Raw genomic sequence first — 19,164 nt, 5'->3', positions numbered from 1 at the left:
AGATCCAAATGGCTAAAAGCATGTGCAAACAGCAAGGACACAACTAAGCAGATAAAAAGGCTAAGTTCAAGAGATTTCCTCAAGACCAACTCAGGACAGACTGGGAATATAGCCCTAAAATCCTTCCCTCTGGTCCAACTCTAAACTGTCAGAGAGTATCACAATCAAAGAGCAGAAAAACATACTCAGAAGTTCAAAACAAAATATGAGAAATAAGCATGAGCTGTGCTATGGTCACTTGAAAGTAGTGCTTTAAACAATAGATCTGTGCAGAAGCAGCTTATATGTTGATTTTTTTTTTTTTCAAAAGGGTACAATTGCTTGTATCTGACAGCTATAAGCAGGTGCAAAAACAAAGGGAAGGGTTTAGACTGGCTTTACCCAGCAGTGCAGTCTGGTCCATGAGCATCTTGCCTTTGTCTGCATATTCCTCACGGTAGAAATCACCCATGAGCAGCAATTCAATGGCTTCCTGCTTTACTGTATCAAAGAAATTTGACTGGATGGTACGAGACACAGAGCGGGCACCATCCTTGAGCTTCCCAACCTACAGCAGACAGGAATTATGAATGCAAGTGACACTGAAGCATAAATAGGTCATCTTTCTTTACTTGTAAATAAAGAGTCTGCCATTTTTCTTTACCTTGTTCTTCCCCTCAAGGGCACGACTGCCACTAAACACTCTGCTCAGATTTTGACCATTGAGAGTCCACATCTCCTTGTAGGATTCCACAAAGCGCTCAATTATAGGTTTGGAGTTCAAATCAAGGCTCTCTAATTGAGCAAACAGTATCTGGATTAGGTGCAGAATGAGAAAAAAAAAACACAAAAAAGAAAGCAACATTGTTTATAAATGCATTTTTGCTTTTTATTCTCAGTATTCCAGCCAGCACCATTCTGTACCATAGAGTGGCAAGACTGACCTGCATAACTGAGACTTACAGCTTTTTTCCTGTCTTTCCCATGGAACAGCCAATGTATGTACTAAAGGTATCCCATGGAAGGTCCTGTGGCAAACTCACCTCCTGTGCAACGAAGGACTGTACGCTATTAGAACGATCCAGGCAGTCCAAACAATTCATTCGAAAAGTACCTGTCTGCAGACTTTGATAACCAAACACAAGAGGAGGGAGGAGAAAATGGTATATTTTAAAATAACATCTAATCATGAGTTGATTGAACAAGATCATCAAATGTTCAGCCTGAATACACCCACCCACATTTTGACAGTGCAAGCACACTGTGCACAATATATTCCATTAACACATCTAATTACTTGATTACATCTGCAACACTATATTAGCAAATCCACACACTAGTACATTTGCAGATTTGAAACCATGGAGATGCAATTAAGCCAAATCATTGCTTTAGCACTAAGATTACACTTTGTCTCACAATTTTATTTCAAGATGGTCAATTTATGTTCGTGGTGCAAACACAACAAGAAACCTGGAAGGCCAGGACAAGCTTTGCCCAGCTACACTGGGACTGAGGGGCAGAGACACTCACCGTGGACTTACATGCTCGCCCTTTGTGAAGATTCCAAAATCTTCCCAGTGCAACTTCAGCTGAGGCCTTAGCAAATTTTCCAGTTTCTCAGTTTTCCCACCTTTTGCAAATTGGTGGTAGTCAAAGTTTATCATGGGACTGTCTTCCGCATGGGAAGAGGCCCATAGCAGTTTCTGTATAGATAAGAGAATGAAGGAAAACAAATCCTGCTCAATTCACATGTAAGGATTCACATGCTTTTATCATTAATAAGCCTTGACTGTTAATCATATAGTTAGTTGTAGGGAATTTTGAAAGGCCAGACATGAAAAAAGCACCTGAAGTTCCCTGTTTGTTTTCTTCACAGAAGTAAACCTCACTGTTAGAACCCAATTTTCCTGCAGGGGAACTCAAACTGTAACTGCAAAATACACATTAGAACTGTGCCTTGGCTGGTGGCAGCCTTGCAGCAGTGTGCTGCTGCTACCTCTGTGCACGAGGGTGGACAGCACTAACAATGCTCTAGGCAGGCTCAGGGGGAGGAAGTAAGTAAGCAATTACACCCCAGGAAACATACTATAAAGTGTTTGTGGTGAACTGCAGAAGTGAAAGAAGAGGCACAAATAGCCTCAGTATTTCATCTCCACTTTCAATGACCTCACGTGCATTTCCGTAATCACCACAAATTTCATTAAGGTATCTGCAACAGTACATCTCCATCATTAAAGTACCTGCAACAGTAATACATTCTGTTCTCCACAAGAAAGGCAGAGAGAACCATTACATTAACTCAAACTGTGCAAGCCTTTGTCTATTTTCTTCCCTCTTTCACATTATCACCCCAAGAGATGGATGCTTTTCTCCACTTACACTGTGACACACACTGGACAAAACAAATCTGGTATTACATTAAAAGTATATATGTAGCAGTTACACCAGCATGATTGTATTGAGTAAGCCATTAAGCCTTTCCTGCAGAAAGAAATGTAAAGGTAGTGCTTGGAAAGAGACCTGTAAAATGTATTTCATTAGACTGTTACTGTTGACACCCCAATCTGCCCTGACAGATGCTGGCACTAGTGATGCACTTGAGGATGGCATTTACCCACTGCTGCAGTGTAAATTATTGTCAGAGTATTTGTAACTCTATACTACAGTCCTGCTTTTACTGTAAACATAATTACATCTGTTACAGAGAATGCTTATGGGAGGAACAGCATTTCCTGGGAACAGTATTGATTTTTGGTCTGGTCTGATTCAGGTAATGCATAATGAATGGTAAATGAATGGTAACTGTGACATTCTGATCAAGAGAGGCTAGCAGCAGTAATTACAGCAATAATTTGAACCAACACTGATAAGAATTACTAAGGCTGAAGCAAGAGTGAAGAGAAAGAAATAAAAAAAAAGATGGAGAAACTAGTGATAGGGGACAAGCTTGCAATCCTAATCACACTCCTATGAATTACTTTATTTTTAATTCAAAAATAAAATTTTAAAATCATCAAAGTAAAATTAACTCTATATTCTTGCCTAACGTCCATTTCTTAAAACACAAAGGTAAAGAAATTACCAAGGAGTTATTCTGAATGAATGCATAACTTTGGTTTAGTGATGTCAGTCTAAATTCTTCGAGCTCACAGGGTATTTTCAGAGTTTATTATTTTTAAAACAGGCAAAAAAGTAACAATTTAAACAAAATAAAATTTATTTAAATTAAATTAACAAACGCAAGGTCTTTATTCTAGAGATGCCAAGTTTCTGACTTAAGGTCTGGTTGCAAATTGGCTAGAACATGATCTTCAAGAATGTGAGAGTTTGAAAAAATATCAGTATCAAATTTTCAACAAATGTCACATTTTTATCCATGTAAATGATTTCAGCATTTCAGAATTGTTATATTTTACCTTTAAATTTCAGTGGGGTTTGCAAAACAAACTAGAAAAACTATTTTAAAGAGAGAGGAACCAAAACATTACAGAGGCTTAGCCATGTCATGCAGAAATTCAGTAAGAAGCTGAAAATAAAAACCAGGACCAGGCTCCACTCCTGTGCCTTCATAACTGCCTTGCAAGTTTTAGCCATTAATTACTTTCTTTGGCCATATTCTCTACAACGGGAGACCTTTATTTCACCATTTCCTGCTGGGGAAGTAAATAGTCCTTCCCAGCTCTTTTGCGGGAGAAGGAAATGGTCACACAGAAAAACTGATAAAAAATTTGACACTCCCTGTAAGTTCACTATTGCAACAGAAAGGGAAAGATATTAGGCACTATTATTTAACCACAATTTTTATTTTGCTTATTTTCACATAGCAAACATTTCAGTTCAGAACTGCTGATATCATTCTTTACCAATGATATATACATGACACTTACTACAGTAGTTTTAGGGACATAACCTCTGAAGTATCTGTCAGTTTGCTAAAGCAACAGGCACTTAAGGAAGCAGACTTCCATCAGCGCCCAGCCAGATTCAGGCAGCTTTTGCACTGCTGCAAATCCCACTCCATGCCAATGTGTGGCTTTAAGTTCACACTAGTTTTAAAAAGATACCACACTAGAAAGCAGCACAGCTTTACTCCTACAATGCCTGACATCCTTGCTTTCAGGTAGTAGTTGTGCCTGGGGACACTTAGAGGCCAGGAAAATCTCTCTCCATATACCAAACTGTATTTGGTCCTCAGGCAGCCAATTCCCAACAGAATCAGTGCTAGACAGCTATTTCCCATTACTATCAGAGCAAGACAGCTCAGTGATGCTAAGTCACCATGCTCAGTGATCTAGGCTCAGGACCTGGACCCCAGGCTGCTCTGGCAATCCCAGGGGGCCCCTGACTGCATAGGTGGCTACATATAATGTCAAAGCTTGCTATGATTCACTTTTGCAAATGTGAACTATCCTTAGGAGTATTCAGGTAACTTCTTCTTAAGTTTGGTTCAAGAAAATGTACACAAATTTATGAAGAAGTAAGCAGAAAGGTAGTGCTGGAAACTAAGCCATGAAACTAAGAAGCACTATTTTCAGTATGAACATGTAGTTAAGAGTTAACATTATTTCTTTAGAAATACTATTCATCACCTCTTGGGCTAGAAGGAAAACCAAAGAACATGGAGGCTCAAGGGAAATCAGTGATTAAAATGAAAATCATTCCTTTTACCTTAAAAGCTCTGTTGAGCACCTCTTCTCCTCCTCTGCTTCCCAACAGATTAACGATCACTTGTTTTCCATACTGCTCTTTCAGAAGCATCATATGCCTACAGCAAAAGCAACCATAATAGGTACTAAACAAAACTAAGTTATGTTGCCTACTTCCATTTTCAAAGTGCAAAGTAGAGATCACTGGGTGTTTCATCCAGCAGAAAGTCTTAGACATACCAGCTACAGACATCTTTCTCAGTTTCCTTGCAATCAATTATTAAAGTAAAAATGGTGAAAGTATGCAATTAATAGATATAGTATTCTGTACTGAAATTAAAGAAAGAAGTGTCTTAGGAAATAGGCCCCAATCTTTTATGTCACTGTTAGCTTTGACATTGCCCTTCATGCTCCTACCTCTTGGTTGTTAGCCTGGGAACAACTACACAGGAAAGACAAGAAGAGAAGAAAATGTATTACACTTCAACAGGAATTGTCTGGCATCTTGCAGAGCTGAGGCTACTAAGAGTCAGCAGCAGCAATGAGGCCTACAACTCCAGTGCCAAGGCCAGAGAGGTCCAAACACACGTCACAGGTGTCAGGGTTCAAACACCTCTGAGCTACTGCAACATGGAGACTTTCACTCTGAACTCAAATCAAGCAGGAAGATGAGTAATCCTAAGAACTGCTGCACTGGATCAGAACAAAGGTCCTTTTAGCCAAGTTGTCTGGCTCAGATTCTGCAGGAAAAGTACAAAATGGGATAAGTATAAAATGAGCTGGATTTTTTGGTCTATGTCACTAAAATCTCAAAACCTGATTATTTAAGGACTCTCAAGTTAAGAGTTTTCAGCCAGATGCTGAAACATCTATTCTCCCCTCCAAATATCTTTTTCATCTTTTTCAAGTTGGAATGCATTGTCTACAGAAGCTCTGTTGGCTCATCAAGACATAATTAGATTGTAAAGTTGATTTCCATCATGTACAGACAACACTGTAGTAATACTTAAGAGGAAGCTGGATAGAAATAGACAAGAAAAATAAACTCACAAAAATGAGAATTTATTACATGCTGCAAAGTAGCGTGTAATAGCAAAGTGTGCAAAAAGCAGCAAGCATACATCTTCTAGCATTACTCTTTAAATCCTTTAACCAGAAATAAGTTACATAGAAAACCATGGAAGGGGAGAAAAGAAGGAATTCATCAGCATTGCCTTCAGGAAACACAGCTGAATATATTTTCTGGTGCTTTCTTGATTCTGCAACCAGTTCTCTGTATGCCAACTCATCCCATATAGTTGCACCCTTCTGATACCAGCATCAAAATCCTACCTCCCTGCCAGTGTTGCCTCCTTACAACAAAACTACTGAAGCTCAAGTCACCTGTTTGAATACTGTAAGCAAAGCTCCCTGTGGATTTCTCAGGGAGAGAGACAGAGGATGAAAAAACATCTAACAAGATTACTATCCATTTCTCACATGGTTAAATGTAACAGGCCAAATTAACATCTCATAAAAGCTGTACCAGGTTATTAAATTCCAGTGTACTTTTCCATATAAGCAGTCACTTATTCCTTGCCCATTTTCAAAGGACTGTCTTTTGCAGATCAGTAAGCACAGAGATCTCCAAGTTAATCTGACTTACTGGCACAAGGAAAAGAAGGAATAGTGCAAGTCTATCCTTATATTCACCTTTCTTAGGAGAAAGCTATTCACCAGCTGTATTAGGATCAGGACTGAAATGTTGTTCCTTCCTGAGGTACTCTCAATTCCATGAGCAGTACATGAGGATGCTGAGTAAGTTACTGTTTTCTTCTTACATGAAATATCTTTGTTGTGGAATGCAAATCTCTATGGATGGAGCTTCAGGGACACTGGCATGGCAAGTTAACACCAGATGGCCATGAGACCAAGAGTCTCAAAGGCCATTGAATTCAGTAGGATTTAAGAGCCTTGTAAACTTGGAGAATGTAGGCCAAGGAGCTCTGGAGCAGAAACTGCTATGGTGCATAGTCCCTTTAGATCCTAATCCCTGTTTGGGGTCTTCAGTGTTGCAAAACCATTAACTGTCAATCATGTCCAGTGTACTAACAGTTGCGGTAATAAAGAGGCCTTACACAAAATCAACATACAACCTGATCTGCCAAAACCAAACCAAAACAGAAAGTAATCACTTGACCTGCATTTACAAGGTGAAAATTTCCCACAGACCAAATTCTTCAAATTCCCTTGGATATCAGTAGAAATACACCCTTAGAGGATAGCATTTCCTAGTCAGACATTCAAAGGAATCAAGCTAGTGTATGTCTTTTTCTACAGTTTCCAGCTGACAAACAGAGTCTTAATGATTTAAAAATGTTTACAAGCCAGTCTGCATAAAATAGAAAACATCAGCATAACAGCACCACACAACACTGGTCACAGAAAAAGGCTTTGCTATTTCTGTGTAGGAGTAAAACAATGAAGAGAAGACCAAATCCAGAATGGAGTGAAAGCAGTGTTTACTCTTTAACCACTTATGTTAGAGTGGTAAAGCATGCATATTCTGTGTACCTTAAGTGTAAACTCACATCTCTTGGCTCAAAAATGTTTGCACAAACACTTCTTTTGCATATCACTCAGTATTCCTAAACTTTTACAAAAATGAGCCAGAAGACCAAATTAATTCAATTACCTCAAAAACAAGAAGGAAAAAAGCACCTAAAAAAGTGACAAAATTAAGTAAACCAGTTTAATAATCTGCCACATCTGAGAGATGTTTCACACTTCAAGATTTTCTAGGAAGACAAAGATGTCTTGGAACCTTGGATACTTGCCAGGCTGCTATGTTGATGCCAAAGTGGAATGAAACTTACCTGTCAAAGGCAGGTGCATTGGCTTCCAGACCTCTGTTAAGCCTTAAATGGCGGGAACCAACCTAAAATAAAATATTAGAAGACCAAGAAATAGAAAAAAACTTCTTAAACTGCTAGAGTCCTAAGTCACTAGATGTCTCCCTTTTTCCTTCAGAGAAAAACATTTTTTAACAGCACCAGACATCTCTAACAGACTCCAACCACCCCCACACATAATATTCTTAACACAAAAGCCCCAGCTTTTATTAGACAACATTTACAATTACAAGTGAAAACACAATTACCATTAAGTAAAGGGATACCTACACATCTTTTTATGGCCAAACAAATCACATCTCTTTGCCAGCTTCCTCTTGCAAATAGCACACACTGCCTCACATGAGTATTCTGTGAGCCTAGTATTCTTACTGCCTTGGTAGAGAGGGATGCATTTATGCTAGTTGCATGGGTTGTGTATTCTGACTTCTTTCAAAAGTATCAGAACAGTGATTCAAAAATATGAAGGATGAAATTCTGTACCATCAAACTAACAGGTCTTTTGATATGGATGTCAACAACAGTAGCCTCAAGTTCCTTTTGAATGGTAGCTACTGTTACAAATTACAGAGGGCTTCTTTCCTCTCCAAAAATGACACTGCCAAATATGCATAGGATCATGTATTGCTTTCTATACTTCATCAACTTTATTTGTTTTTCATGAGGTTGGTTTCTGCAATTCTTTCTAACACCAGTGCCAGTACATTCACACCCAAGGAGTAAGAGTACATAATCTAATCCAAATTAGGCAAAAAAAGCCAGGCCTACTAAAAAAAAAATTAAAATCTGTTTAGCTAGAGATATTACCCACTAGCCAAAATTTCTTGAGGGAATGCTCAATGGCTCTGTAACATATAGAACAACAGTGCTGGATACAACTACACCATGGGCAAGACATGCACAATCATATGGACAGACTTGCTTTATAGAAAGAAGCAAGTATTGCACTGGATGGTGTTAAAATACAACAGGGATCCTTTAGTCATTTCCTTTTCGCTAAACCAGTGCCTCTGAATAGTGCATAGGTTCTAGTTTAATGACCAAAAAAAGTATCATGTAACCTTTAAAGTGTCTTAAAAAAACAATTATGCAATGTACTTTCTCTACCAAACACACAAATATATGTGCATACTCATTTCAGTTGCTTATCCCTCTGTTAAGAGAATGCAAAGTGTTCTTAGCAAGATTGTTATTTGGCCTTACAACTGTATATAAACTGCAAGTCACAGACCATATGTAACCCACTAAATTTGGTACAATAATGTCGTTATAAAATCCTACATCTCTCTCACAAAAGATCAGATTAGATCATTATCACCCTTTTGACTGAAATCCCAAAACCACGTCATCCAGACATTTTACTTTGTTTCATCGTAGCATGCTCCTATAGAGCACTGGTATCCCTAGATACTCCAGTTATAACATGGAGGTCAATATTATCAAGCCAACCAGGCATTTCAGAGGAATAAAACTGAAAATTTTATAAAGATATAGCTGTAAGCTTCAGTTTATAACATTAGGACACATTCCCTTACAAACAGTTCCCTGTAGAGGCATTCAAACACACAAAAATGTTAAACTACAGTCACCTATAGCCATTTGTCTGGTATAGTTCTGTTTACCTAAACACAAAACATTTCCTACAAGGTAAACCTAAAATGAAAGAGCTCAGCACTTTCACAGAATGAACTTTGAAGCTCATATTAAAAAAAAAAAAAAGGTTAATTCTAAATTATAAGTAACAAGAGAGAGAAGCAAGGCAGGCATTCTGATTATTTGTTTACCTGAAGCCCTGTTTGCTCCCAAAACAGTGGAACAGAACCTCTGATCTGCACAAAGGAAGAGACATCGTCATCCAAGTAAATTGTCTGCAAAAACAAAATAAAGGAAAGTAGTTCTGCAGTTAGATCTATCAGTCTGTGGTCCCTTCATCAGGTGACAGTTAAAGACACTGAACTCAAAGGGTAAAAAAAGTAAACCATGTATCTCCCTGTATCCACTTACCGCTCAGCCTCTTTTCCATAGTCTCACAGGCAGTGGAACAAAGTACAACGTATTTGCTTTCATGTCATCACAGATGATTCAACTCACTTCTCACCAGAAACAACAGAAAAAACACTTAAAATGTTTTTTACCCACAATCAAGATGGATTTGATCTACTGGTGGAGACACTCGGAAAGACCAGGCATATACTCTCCTGCTGTCCCTCTCACAAAACTTCACTGTGCAAAATGTCATTGCTCCTTGTGACTGATGATGGGTAACGTCAGGTGGGGGATAAGCTTATGTCCTGCTGTATTTACCATTTCTTATTTCACTGCATGCTGTGCCTTGTCAGAGAATCCAAATAAAACTCTGTGAAACCAGCAGCTTTGCCACTCCCATCCTGTGGTACAGTGAATAGCAATGTGATCTACTTCTTTTCCACATAGCTTACAGCAAGAGGTTCCAAATTCTCCACTTCCTTTCCCAACCAGACCTCAAACTCTCCCTTTATATGTTCTCAGGATCACTGTCAACAAGTTGATTTTGGGTCAAATCCATATGAAGAACAAAGACTGATTTCCCCTTTGGCCTTCCCCTGTCCACAGTCCCCAAAGTGTTACATTATGTTAACTTGGTATAAAAGGTACTATCTTCAGATTGAATATGACCACAGAGCAACTGTGGAAAGCCCAGCTCACTTCTCTGGCCTATACTTAGCAGTGGAATCCTGGCTGCTCTCCACGGGGGATACATGATACACATGATACACATCTCTGTTATCTCATGCATGACAATGACTGCTCTGCAGCCCTGGGGAGGAATGGTATCCAGGTTATCCAGGTAGCTGCACTCACCACACCATATCATTTGGCACAGCTGCTGCCAGCTGGCTAGTAGCTCAGAAAAGAGAACATGAAAATGGATTTCTCTATAGCTTTAAAGTATTTTGTCTTTTTGGATTTGCCACTAGATATGGCCAATGGCTGGCTCAGGGAAAGTGCCTGACCTTGACCTCCCATCTTCATAAGCATTATCAATGTACAGTTTTTAGAGCTACATGTGTGAAAAAAGAAGAGGTATTTAGATAAAGTTGGTGACAAAATATCTAATATTTACCATATTTTTGCAGAGGACTTGAAACTGTCCCCATTTCATTAAGACAATTTAAGTGGCTTCATCATGGACACAATGTCAGTGCTAGAAGGATAGCCAGCCCAGACCTAGTGCAAAACTATGTTTCTATCTTTTTAACTTCTCACCAAAGCATTAAGAACCCTTTTCTCTGTTACATTCCATTCTAGCACAATGCCCTGCAAGAGAGGGGCTGCTCAGAGCAGCTTTATTGCAAGACCTGTGTCACAGTTTGAGCAATGTGGCTCTAAAATATGCTCTCCCAGTAAAACTTTCTGAACATTATTGGCACCTGAGTGCAGGAGCTAATTTCCATGGCAACACACTGGTGTGCCTTTTCTTTTTTACTTTTGTGCTCAGAAGAGATCATTCCTCCTGCAGCTGGACTATGAGAGGAATAAGCAGCCCCACCTGCTTCCTCTTTATCACATTCTCCCTGAGATAGGTCGTGCCAAGATGAGTCAGACTTCTACACACTGAATCATCTTTTCACTCACAGCCATGGACCCAAAGAAGCTCACTCCAAGGTAAAGCAAATTGATAGCACTACTACAGTCCAAGCATTATCCTGACTAATACTAAATGAATATCAGAACCTGAATCTGTGCAAAAATAAGATTCAGGACTGGCCTACTTAAAATTTTGACAACAATCATCATCTTAGCAATTAATGAGTACAAATGAAACATCTAATGATGAAAAATACAGACAAAGCTTTACTTGGAAGTACAAGGTGGCCACACAAACAGCTTGCTCCAGAGGATCAATTTTCTTTACAGTATTCTGGGAACTCCCTTTTCCCACGTCTGACTGAAAAACTGACACCTCAAGTATTTCTTTGACCAGCTCTTTCAGACATTCAGCTGAAAATCTCTAAACCCACTAACAGATAGTAATTCTAATTCAGTACCTGCAGTTTAACATCCTTCTGAGTTACAGTTTAAATGGGAAGTATTTCCTCAGTTACAGACCACGAATATATAATCTACCTTCTTCCTGCCAAATACAGAAGAAAAATACTGACCAAACATTTATTTCTCCATTAACAGATCCTCTATTTCCACTTATTAGTGAGTTAACAGATGTTTGTTACCAGTTCCACTCATATTTTCTGTTCACTGGTTTTGACCCATTACCTCTTCTGTTTTCTGCTCTATTAAGCTGTCCATTTGGAGAACTGAACACCATAGTCAAACTATGTGATCAGTCCTGTAACCTAAACAGGATGCCCAAACCTTGAAGTGATGGTCTGGGGGATCCTCTGTGAAGCTGAGTCCTATTCAGGATTCTCCTATGATGGCAGAGCACTTTAAAGAAACTGACATTTTTTTAATGTATGTTGCCATGTAGCTTTTAGAAATTAGATTAGGTTTTTGAACTGGGAGCACAGCCTCTCCAACACAGTCATTGACAAGAAAGTACTTTTTTTATTCTGTTCGCTTACAGTGCTCATCATTCTGTTCTTTGGAGCAATTCTCTGGTCTTTCACAATCCTTTCACCTCATTCTCATGACCCAGATGAATCCAAAATTATTTTCTTCCAAGCTGCCAATGAGTTGGAAAAAGACCTAATATTTTTTTAAATTAGTGGGAAACTCATTAAAATTACTTTTCTGCCGGTCATTCCTTCCTAAACAGACTCCAACCATTTCATTAAGCATTATAACTGTGCAAATCTTCCTTCAGTTTCAGTAATATCCACTATCCTTCATTCACCACTCCACGGAGCATGACCCTTGATCCTGACACTGCCTTTTAGTGTACACGACTCTTGATCTTACAGTATTAGTGGCAACAGACTTCCTACCAGCAGACTTGTTAAGAAAGCAGGTTTAAAGACTAAAACAACTTTCCAGATCAGGAATGGACATAATCTTAGCAGCCACATGCACTGTAAGAAACGCTAATTGCTAAAATCTTAAGTAAGCACTGATAATATATTTAGATTGAAATTACACTCATAAAGAAAATGTTACAACTTCGTTGCTTATGCATGGACAAATACAGTTTCTTTTCTCATATTCTTCACAGCCTTGATCAGTTTTTGTGCACAATGTTATGTTTTCTACAAGCAGTGTCCCACTTTTTTGTTCAAGTTTTGACTTTATTACCCTGTCCTCTAGCAGAGCCATTTCCCTTATTCTAAGGTACTAGACAAAAGATTAACAGTTGTTTAAGAAAATAAACTTAAATAAAAGTGAAATGCCTTATCTCCAGAATTTTCTTGTCCTCTGTTTTCCTTTTCTCATGACAAGAAGATCATACTGTTTTTTCTCTAGGAGTTTAACAACACTCAGTTACTTTTTGGACAGCACTTGGTCATTAGGATTCATATATACTGCTAAATCTCTGTCTTCGTGGATTCTTATCTCTTGTCTTAGATCCAAAATGACACCAAGTTGGTGCCTATGTACCCCAGGGAGAATCTTAATTCCTATAAATCCTCAAAACACTTGAGGACTACTTCATTAATCTCAAGGGTTCTGAGCCATACTACAGTCCAACTCGGTGAGCTGCATGAACTTTCGGACCAGGTTCCCATCAGACAGCATTGCAGCAAATGGATAGTTAACCCATGTGGAAGGCCTATTTGCCTTAACAGTAGATTGGCTGACCTCTGGTGTTAGAATTTGCCATGTTTGTCTTTCAGCTTCTGTGGTCTTGGACTCTTTGTGGTCTCTTTCTCCAACTTAGGATCAAGGGTGATAGTACTGACAGTTTAATGGGACATTTTTCAATCTTTCTCCTCTGCTGCATAGGGCCAGACCTTGCCTCTGCGATCCAAGGCTCTTTCCTGGTAAACAAGCTTCATGCACAGGTACTGCTAGAAAACTTCTGGGCAAGAAGTAAACATTGAAACATTAGAACTGGTGTTCTAATCCCAGCATGCTGTGCCCATTTATTGCTTGGAATAATTTATTCACTAATCTCCATCACTCAGCTTCATTAGAAATAATTATCATCCGATCACAACTTCCAACAAAATTCACTACAGACTCAAGGGGTACACAGAGACACAGTCCCTGATGAAATGGATACTCAGATGGCTTATTGAGGGATCCCCAGCTCTGCAACACAAAGAACATGGACAGCAGATGGTCTAAATATACCTCTAAATATGCCTTTAGCTCAGACCATGGGACCCAAGGATATATTTGCCAGAATAATCCTTTTTGCCTTGCCTGGTGTCATACTAAAACTTGATCCAGAAAATAAATCAACCACATGATTACATCCATTCCTCTCCTGGAGAGCTAGCCAACACAGTCTAGGAGGTATTGTGAAATAGGGATCATTTTCCTTAATCCACGTCTGACAATTTTTTCTGAAATTGGAAGAAAGAGAAGGTTAATTTAAATTCATGGTATTTCCTTTTAATGCTTTCTCAAGGTTTCAATTTTCTTTACTGAACAATTCCATGAAGGGGAAAAAACTGAAATAATTTATTTGTATTTGGTTAATAAGAATTGTTCCTTGTAATCCACATACTAAGATTTTAGCATAACTCTGGAGGAAAACTGGGAGAAGAGCTAAAATTTAAACAGTGACAGGCACACAAACAAAACGACGAAAGCATTTCTAGCTCCTCAAAACTATCAGAAGAAAAGAATTACAATAATGCAACACAGTCTCAAGTTCAAAAGATTACTAGGGGAGGAAATAAAAGATGAAGGGAAACATTTAAGCTACAACTGAGAAACAGAGATTGATTTAAAAGCTGCTCGAGAATTAACTGCAATACCGCAAGCACTGCAAGTAGAAAGGGCTACCATCCCATCACAAAATATTTTATATTTGTCAGCAAATCTGAAAGTACACATTGAAAGGATTGCCTTATTTTCCCTTCATTTTGTTTTTCCTTAAGCATTTCCTAAAAGATTTTCTTCTTTCTTCATAAAGACACAAGCCAAATGACCAAAAAGCTTAAAGATATACTAGAAGTTGTGTTGTGTTTTTTTTTAAAGGAAAAGTGGAGGTATTTTACTTTTTCCCCCTTCTTCTCAAACACTGACTCACAGAAGTTAAATGAGCCCACAAAAAATGACTCATTGCAGAGCTTAAATGCCACAGGCTAACTAAGTGGGAGACAAAAGCGTACCATCTATGCATAAAAGAGCTGCCTGGAGATAAGATTAATTGTTTCTTCCTCTTCTAGAAACAGAAAAATGTCAGAAGCAATTCCTGCAAAGAGGGGAAAAGTCCTGGGTTTTCAGAATCCTAGGGTGCTATTTATCCATAAAAGCACATAGCCAACATGCCATTATACTGTACAGGCTCCAGCAAATGGAAACAAAATGTTATTCAGCCAAGATATTACCTCACAGGAGATTAGTCAGTCATTTACTATGGAAGTAGGAGAGAGTTTATTCTTGGACTCTTCCTTCCTAATGGCAAGGGGATGTCAGCTTGAACTGGATCTCAGGCATCCTAGTGGTTAGCCCAAATTTGTTTTCTTAGGACATGCAGCTTGGTAAAACTGATGTTTAGCTTCATTAGTAACAGAAACCTTCTTTTCCTTATTTTCTTTGGTTTTTGAAAACAAACAAAAACACACAACCCTTTACAACTCTTGTTACAATTTTGAAACTGCTCAAGCCTTTCACCCTAAAGCCATTTTGCTCTTGCACTTTTGCTTATCCAGTTAAAAAAAAAACAAACAAACACTCAAAAGCCTTCAGTTTTCCCACTTCAGCATCTGGCTGAACTGGAACAAAGCACAGCAATTCCCACAAAAAGCCTGACTCAGACTGAGGGAAGGGAAGCATCAGTAATCAAGTACCATTTTGACATTCACCAGGAGTCAATCCTCAGGTTTTCTGCTGGAATGCAAAGCCACCTTATTTTCCATGCTAATAATTTGCAACATAATGTAGTCCAGGAAAATAACAAAATAAAATTAGTTATTTCTGATCCACCCAGTGAGCAGGATAGAAGTATTTCCCTTAATAAGTCAGCTGCTAAGTGCAGTGCCACAAATATGAAACTCACTGAAAAAAACGCTGACAACCCTTTCTAACACTTTATTTCCTCTGCATTTCAGCAAGAGAACATTCTTCAAATCCTGAGTAAGAGGATTAGTGCCTTGCACTAATATTCATAAGAAGATACTCAACTAAAATAGCAGAATGTAAAATGGCAGATCTCCCTTCTTCTGTCCCCAGGTTCTACAGGAAAATTCCACTTTCCAGTAAGCAGATACAGCTGTATCTCCCAATGCACTGACAGACTTTCTAGAAAGGTGTACGTTGCAAGACTTGACTTACAATTGCTTTGGAGCAGAAGCACACAAGAGAATTATTAGCAGAGAATTTGGAGGCTGACATTAGAGACCCAAGCATTGCATGGGAAGAGCTTCACATACAACAAGTAGAATTTGTGGAAGCCTGAACACTAAGTAGAAAACTGTCAGCCTAACTGAAAATGCAGGCAACCCAGGATAAGAAGGGACACGAGCAAAAAGTCACCCACATCCCCAAAGAGAACTCTGACCATTGGGCAGAAAGTCACACATGTAACATTGGGCATGCTTTGAGCACCTCTTGGGAATCAAACCTCACCAACAGGCTGGGGAATACCAGTCTGCAACTCCTCCAGGCATCCTGAGGATCAAAGCACTGTCAAATCTAAGGTAGCTCTACATGTGTCTTTAGGCAGATCCAGGTAAAAAGGTTAAAGCTGTATTACGAAGACATCTTAGAGGAAATGTGGAAAGTACCCCAACATGGCTGGATTTTGGATAAACAGGTGCCTGAAGGCATGCCTGGCTCATGCAGTGGGATAACAGGAAGGAGCTCACTGGGTGAGAGCTGCTACATTCACACATTGCCATGAAGAAATACAGGTGCTGTCAGCCCACAAAAGTGTGGGCACCTTTGAGAGAGGGTGCCTTCCTCAGCCATCAGGCATGGGCTTTCAATGACACAGCTCAAGTATTTCCATGATGCCCTCACTGTTTCATGCTCCCCTTATGAGCATCATATAAGCAATCTCATTGTACATGCACCTACATCTACAGACACATACATTCACAATCTATACCACACATGCAGCTCTGTAAATATGCCCAGAAGATGCTGAAAACAACCAAATTCTAGGAGCAAATCCCCGTTCTTTGTTGAAAACTACCAGCCATTTGTCTATTCTGTTTATACAGTGATCCATTTCTGTATGATTTATGTTCTGACTGCTAGTAATTACTACTTCAGCTCAAAAAGGAAAAGGTGATTGTACTTGAGTAAGAAAGCACTCACTTCAGCTGGCACAGAAGACCTCAGATTCTCCACGGTCCAGTGCTTTTTACTGACTTTCAAGGGAGCAAGCTAAACCGTGTGCAATAAAACCAAGTGATTCATTTGTTTTGTTTGGCTGTGCCAATCAAGGGAGCCCACTGAATGCATTTCACACACATAACTTGTCTCAGCATCAGCTGGAAATGAGGCTTTTACCACGTATGTATAAAAACTGTCATACCATCTCACATTGGAGAGAATCTCCCACAAACCAATGGGGAGTATGAAAGCAGTTTTATCCAAAATTAGTTGAACTGGAATTTGGCTGACTCTGAGAAGATGTTATTTTTTTCAAAATTTTCTCTACTAGAAAAAGATAATTTGATAGTGAGCTTTACTAGTCAAAGATGAGGTCCCAGGATCTTTGCTAGACACCTTCCTGAATGGTTTAAAAATCCTTGTCTACATTTCACTACAGTGTCAAATGGCTAGACTTTCACACTCAGGAAAAAAATGAAGAGCGTTAATGAAAACCATGTGAATGAAAAAGTCAGCAACAGAGAAGAAGATTGCAAAGAAATGCTTAATGGACAAGAACAAACAGGTCTGCCATGCAATAATATTTTCAATATTCTTGAAAAAAAACTTGCTGAGTTCCTTTCATTCTCATTGAAAATTCTGCCCCAATTAAACAGGAGTGGACTAAATTATGCAAAGCCATTGGATACATCCACTTACCTGCTCTGTCTCAACAAAGTTAGACACGTGCCCATCATCATTGACCCCCCGGACATGGAAGCGGACACCAGCTCGCTCGCAGCTGATGCGAGAGATCAGGCAGGCTTTCGCCTTCTTGTGGGAAGCATAAACAGTGCGAATGTCCACGACTCCACAGACCACTTTCAGCAGCCAGTCAGAGCAGTTCACCTGGTAGTGTTTGAAGGGCACATGCAATAGCTGGTTCCTGAAAGGTTCAACAACATACAGACACATTACTGAACAAAACAAACAGACAGGCATGGGTGCCACTTGACAACAATCTCTAATTTAATCAATTAATGTTTTATGACCCCTTTTCTGCTGTACCTTATCTCTACCCAAACCCAGGAAATATCGGGAAGAAACCCTTGTGAACTACTACAGTGAACTAAATATGGCAAATTTTAACCACACATCAGGCTGCTGTCTTGATATCTTGTACCTATCTTATAAATTCAGATACAAATGTCACCTCTTTCAGCTCCAGAAATTTATATTTAGTAATCTTTTCATAAAGTACAGTGTTGTCAAGCTAATTACTTTTTTTGGAAGGATACTGCCTGGACCTTAGCATTCGTTATGGGATGAAGAACTGGTTCAAAATCCACCAGGATTTTCAGAAAAAAAAAAAAATTCCAATCAGCAACTAGATCTGTAAGTCACTGGAGATATTGCAAAAAGTACTACTAAAATGAAGAGGAACATCTGTTCTAACCTTCAAGATCAATAACTCAAGAAACTTGTCTAGTTAACAATGATGCTAGTCTCTTCTATTATGATGTTTTTCTTTATTTCATGTTTTAAAATGTGCGTTTAGTCACATAGGAGGACCAGGAAAATATCTTTTATGGTCATGCATTGCTCAATAGAGGATCTGTAAAAGAGAGTAAAACTCCTTAAGAGTTGTTCTTTTAGAGTACAACATTTACTGGAAAAGGTGCAAGGCATTGTTACACTTTTAATCTAAATATGTAACAGAAAAAGCAGCTCTAAATGCTGATTGTTCCACTTCTTTCTCCCAGTTCTACTTGCAAAGGAAGTCCTCACTCAGGCAAATTCCAGTAGAATTTTTTGTTGTTGTTGCAGTTCATTAAACAGGCAGTTTGTCTTGCCTATAACTAAGGTAATCTTACATTTTTCATTGTATAACTATTTATCTCATTGTTTACTTTCCTCAAGCGTCTATTGTTGGCCTGAAATTTCCCATGTTGCCTAAATACCTCAGGATAAATTTTCTCTGGAATATCTTTTTGTTGTTAATGTGATACTGTCACCACTTTTCCCTGTTCTACAACATACTGGAGAATGGAAACTCTTCAGAATTTACTTCTAGATTAGCCAGAAGCAGCAAAGAAGGAAGGTTCAAATATACCTATCTTCCAAGAGGAAAAGTTTACAAAGACAGTAGAGGGAAGAAGAGTTGCTTTAAATGTTGTTTCTTTATTATGGGATATTGCCATCTTAGCAGTCTCATCATTGGAGTACAATTCCAACGTACAATGTACAATAAGTACAACTCATTTCTAAGTCATGTGTCT

General features: G+C 38.8%; 1 protein-coding gene across 4 annotated transcripts in view; it reads right to left on the bottom strand.

Annotated features, from left to right (window-relative positions):
- Window positions 1-19,164, bottom strand: part of SYNJ2 (synaptojanin 2) — a 64,925-nt gene that overhangs the window by 26,852 nt on the left and 18,909 nt on the right. For 3 of the 4 annotated variants that reach the window (XM_021532102.4, XM_085575271.1, XM_085575270.1), the window contains exons 4-11: window positions 17,606-17,831; window positions 9,304-9,387; window positions 7,484-7,545; window positions 4,651-4,747; window positions 1,513-1,685; window positions 1,023-1,104; window positions 644-793; window positions 382-547 (exon numbers count right to left, since the gene is read on the bottom strand). In XM_021532102.4, coding sequence (XP_021387777.3) covers window positions 382-547; window positions 644-793; window positions 1,023-1,104; window positions 1,513-1,685; window positions 4,651-4,747; window positions 7,484-7,545; window positions 9,304-9,387; window positions 17,606-17,831 — 1,040 coding nt within the window. The other variant, XM_085575272.1, reaches the window with a different exon arrangement.

Source organism: Lonchura striata, chromosome 3 (assembly GCF_050655825.1).
Source record: "Lonchura striata isolate lonStrDom1 chromosome 3, ASM5065582v1, whole genome shotgun sequence".
Lineage (NCBI taxonomy): Eukaryota > Metazoa > Chordata > Aves > Passeriformes > Estrildidae > Lonchura > Lonchura striata.
This window is presented reverse-complemented; position numbering and strand designations above follow the sequence as displayed.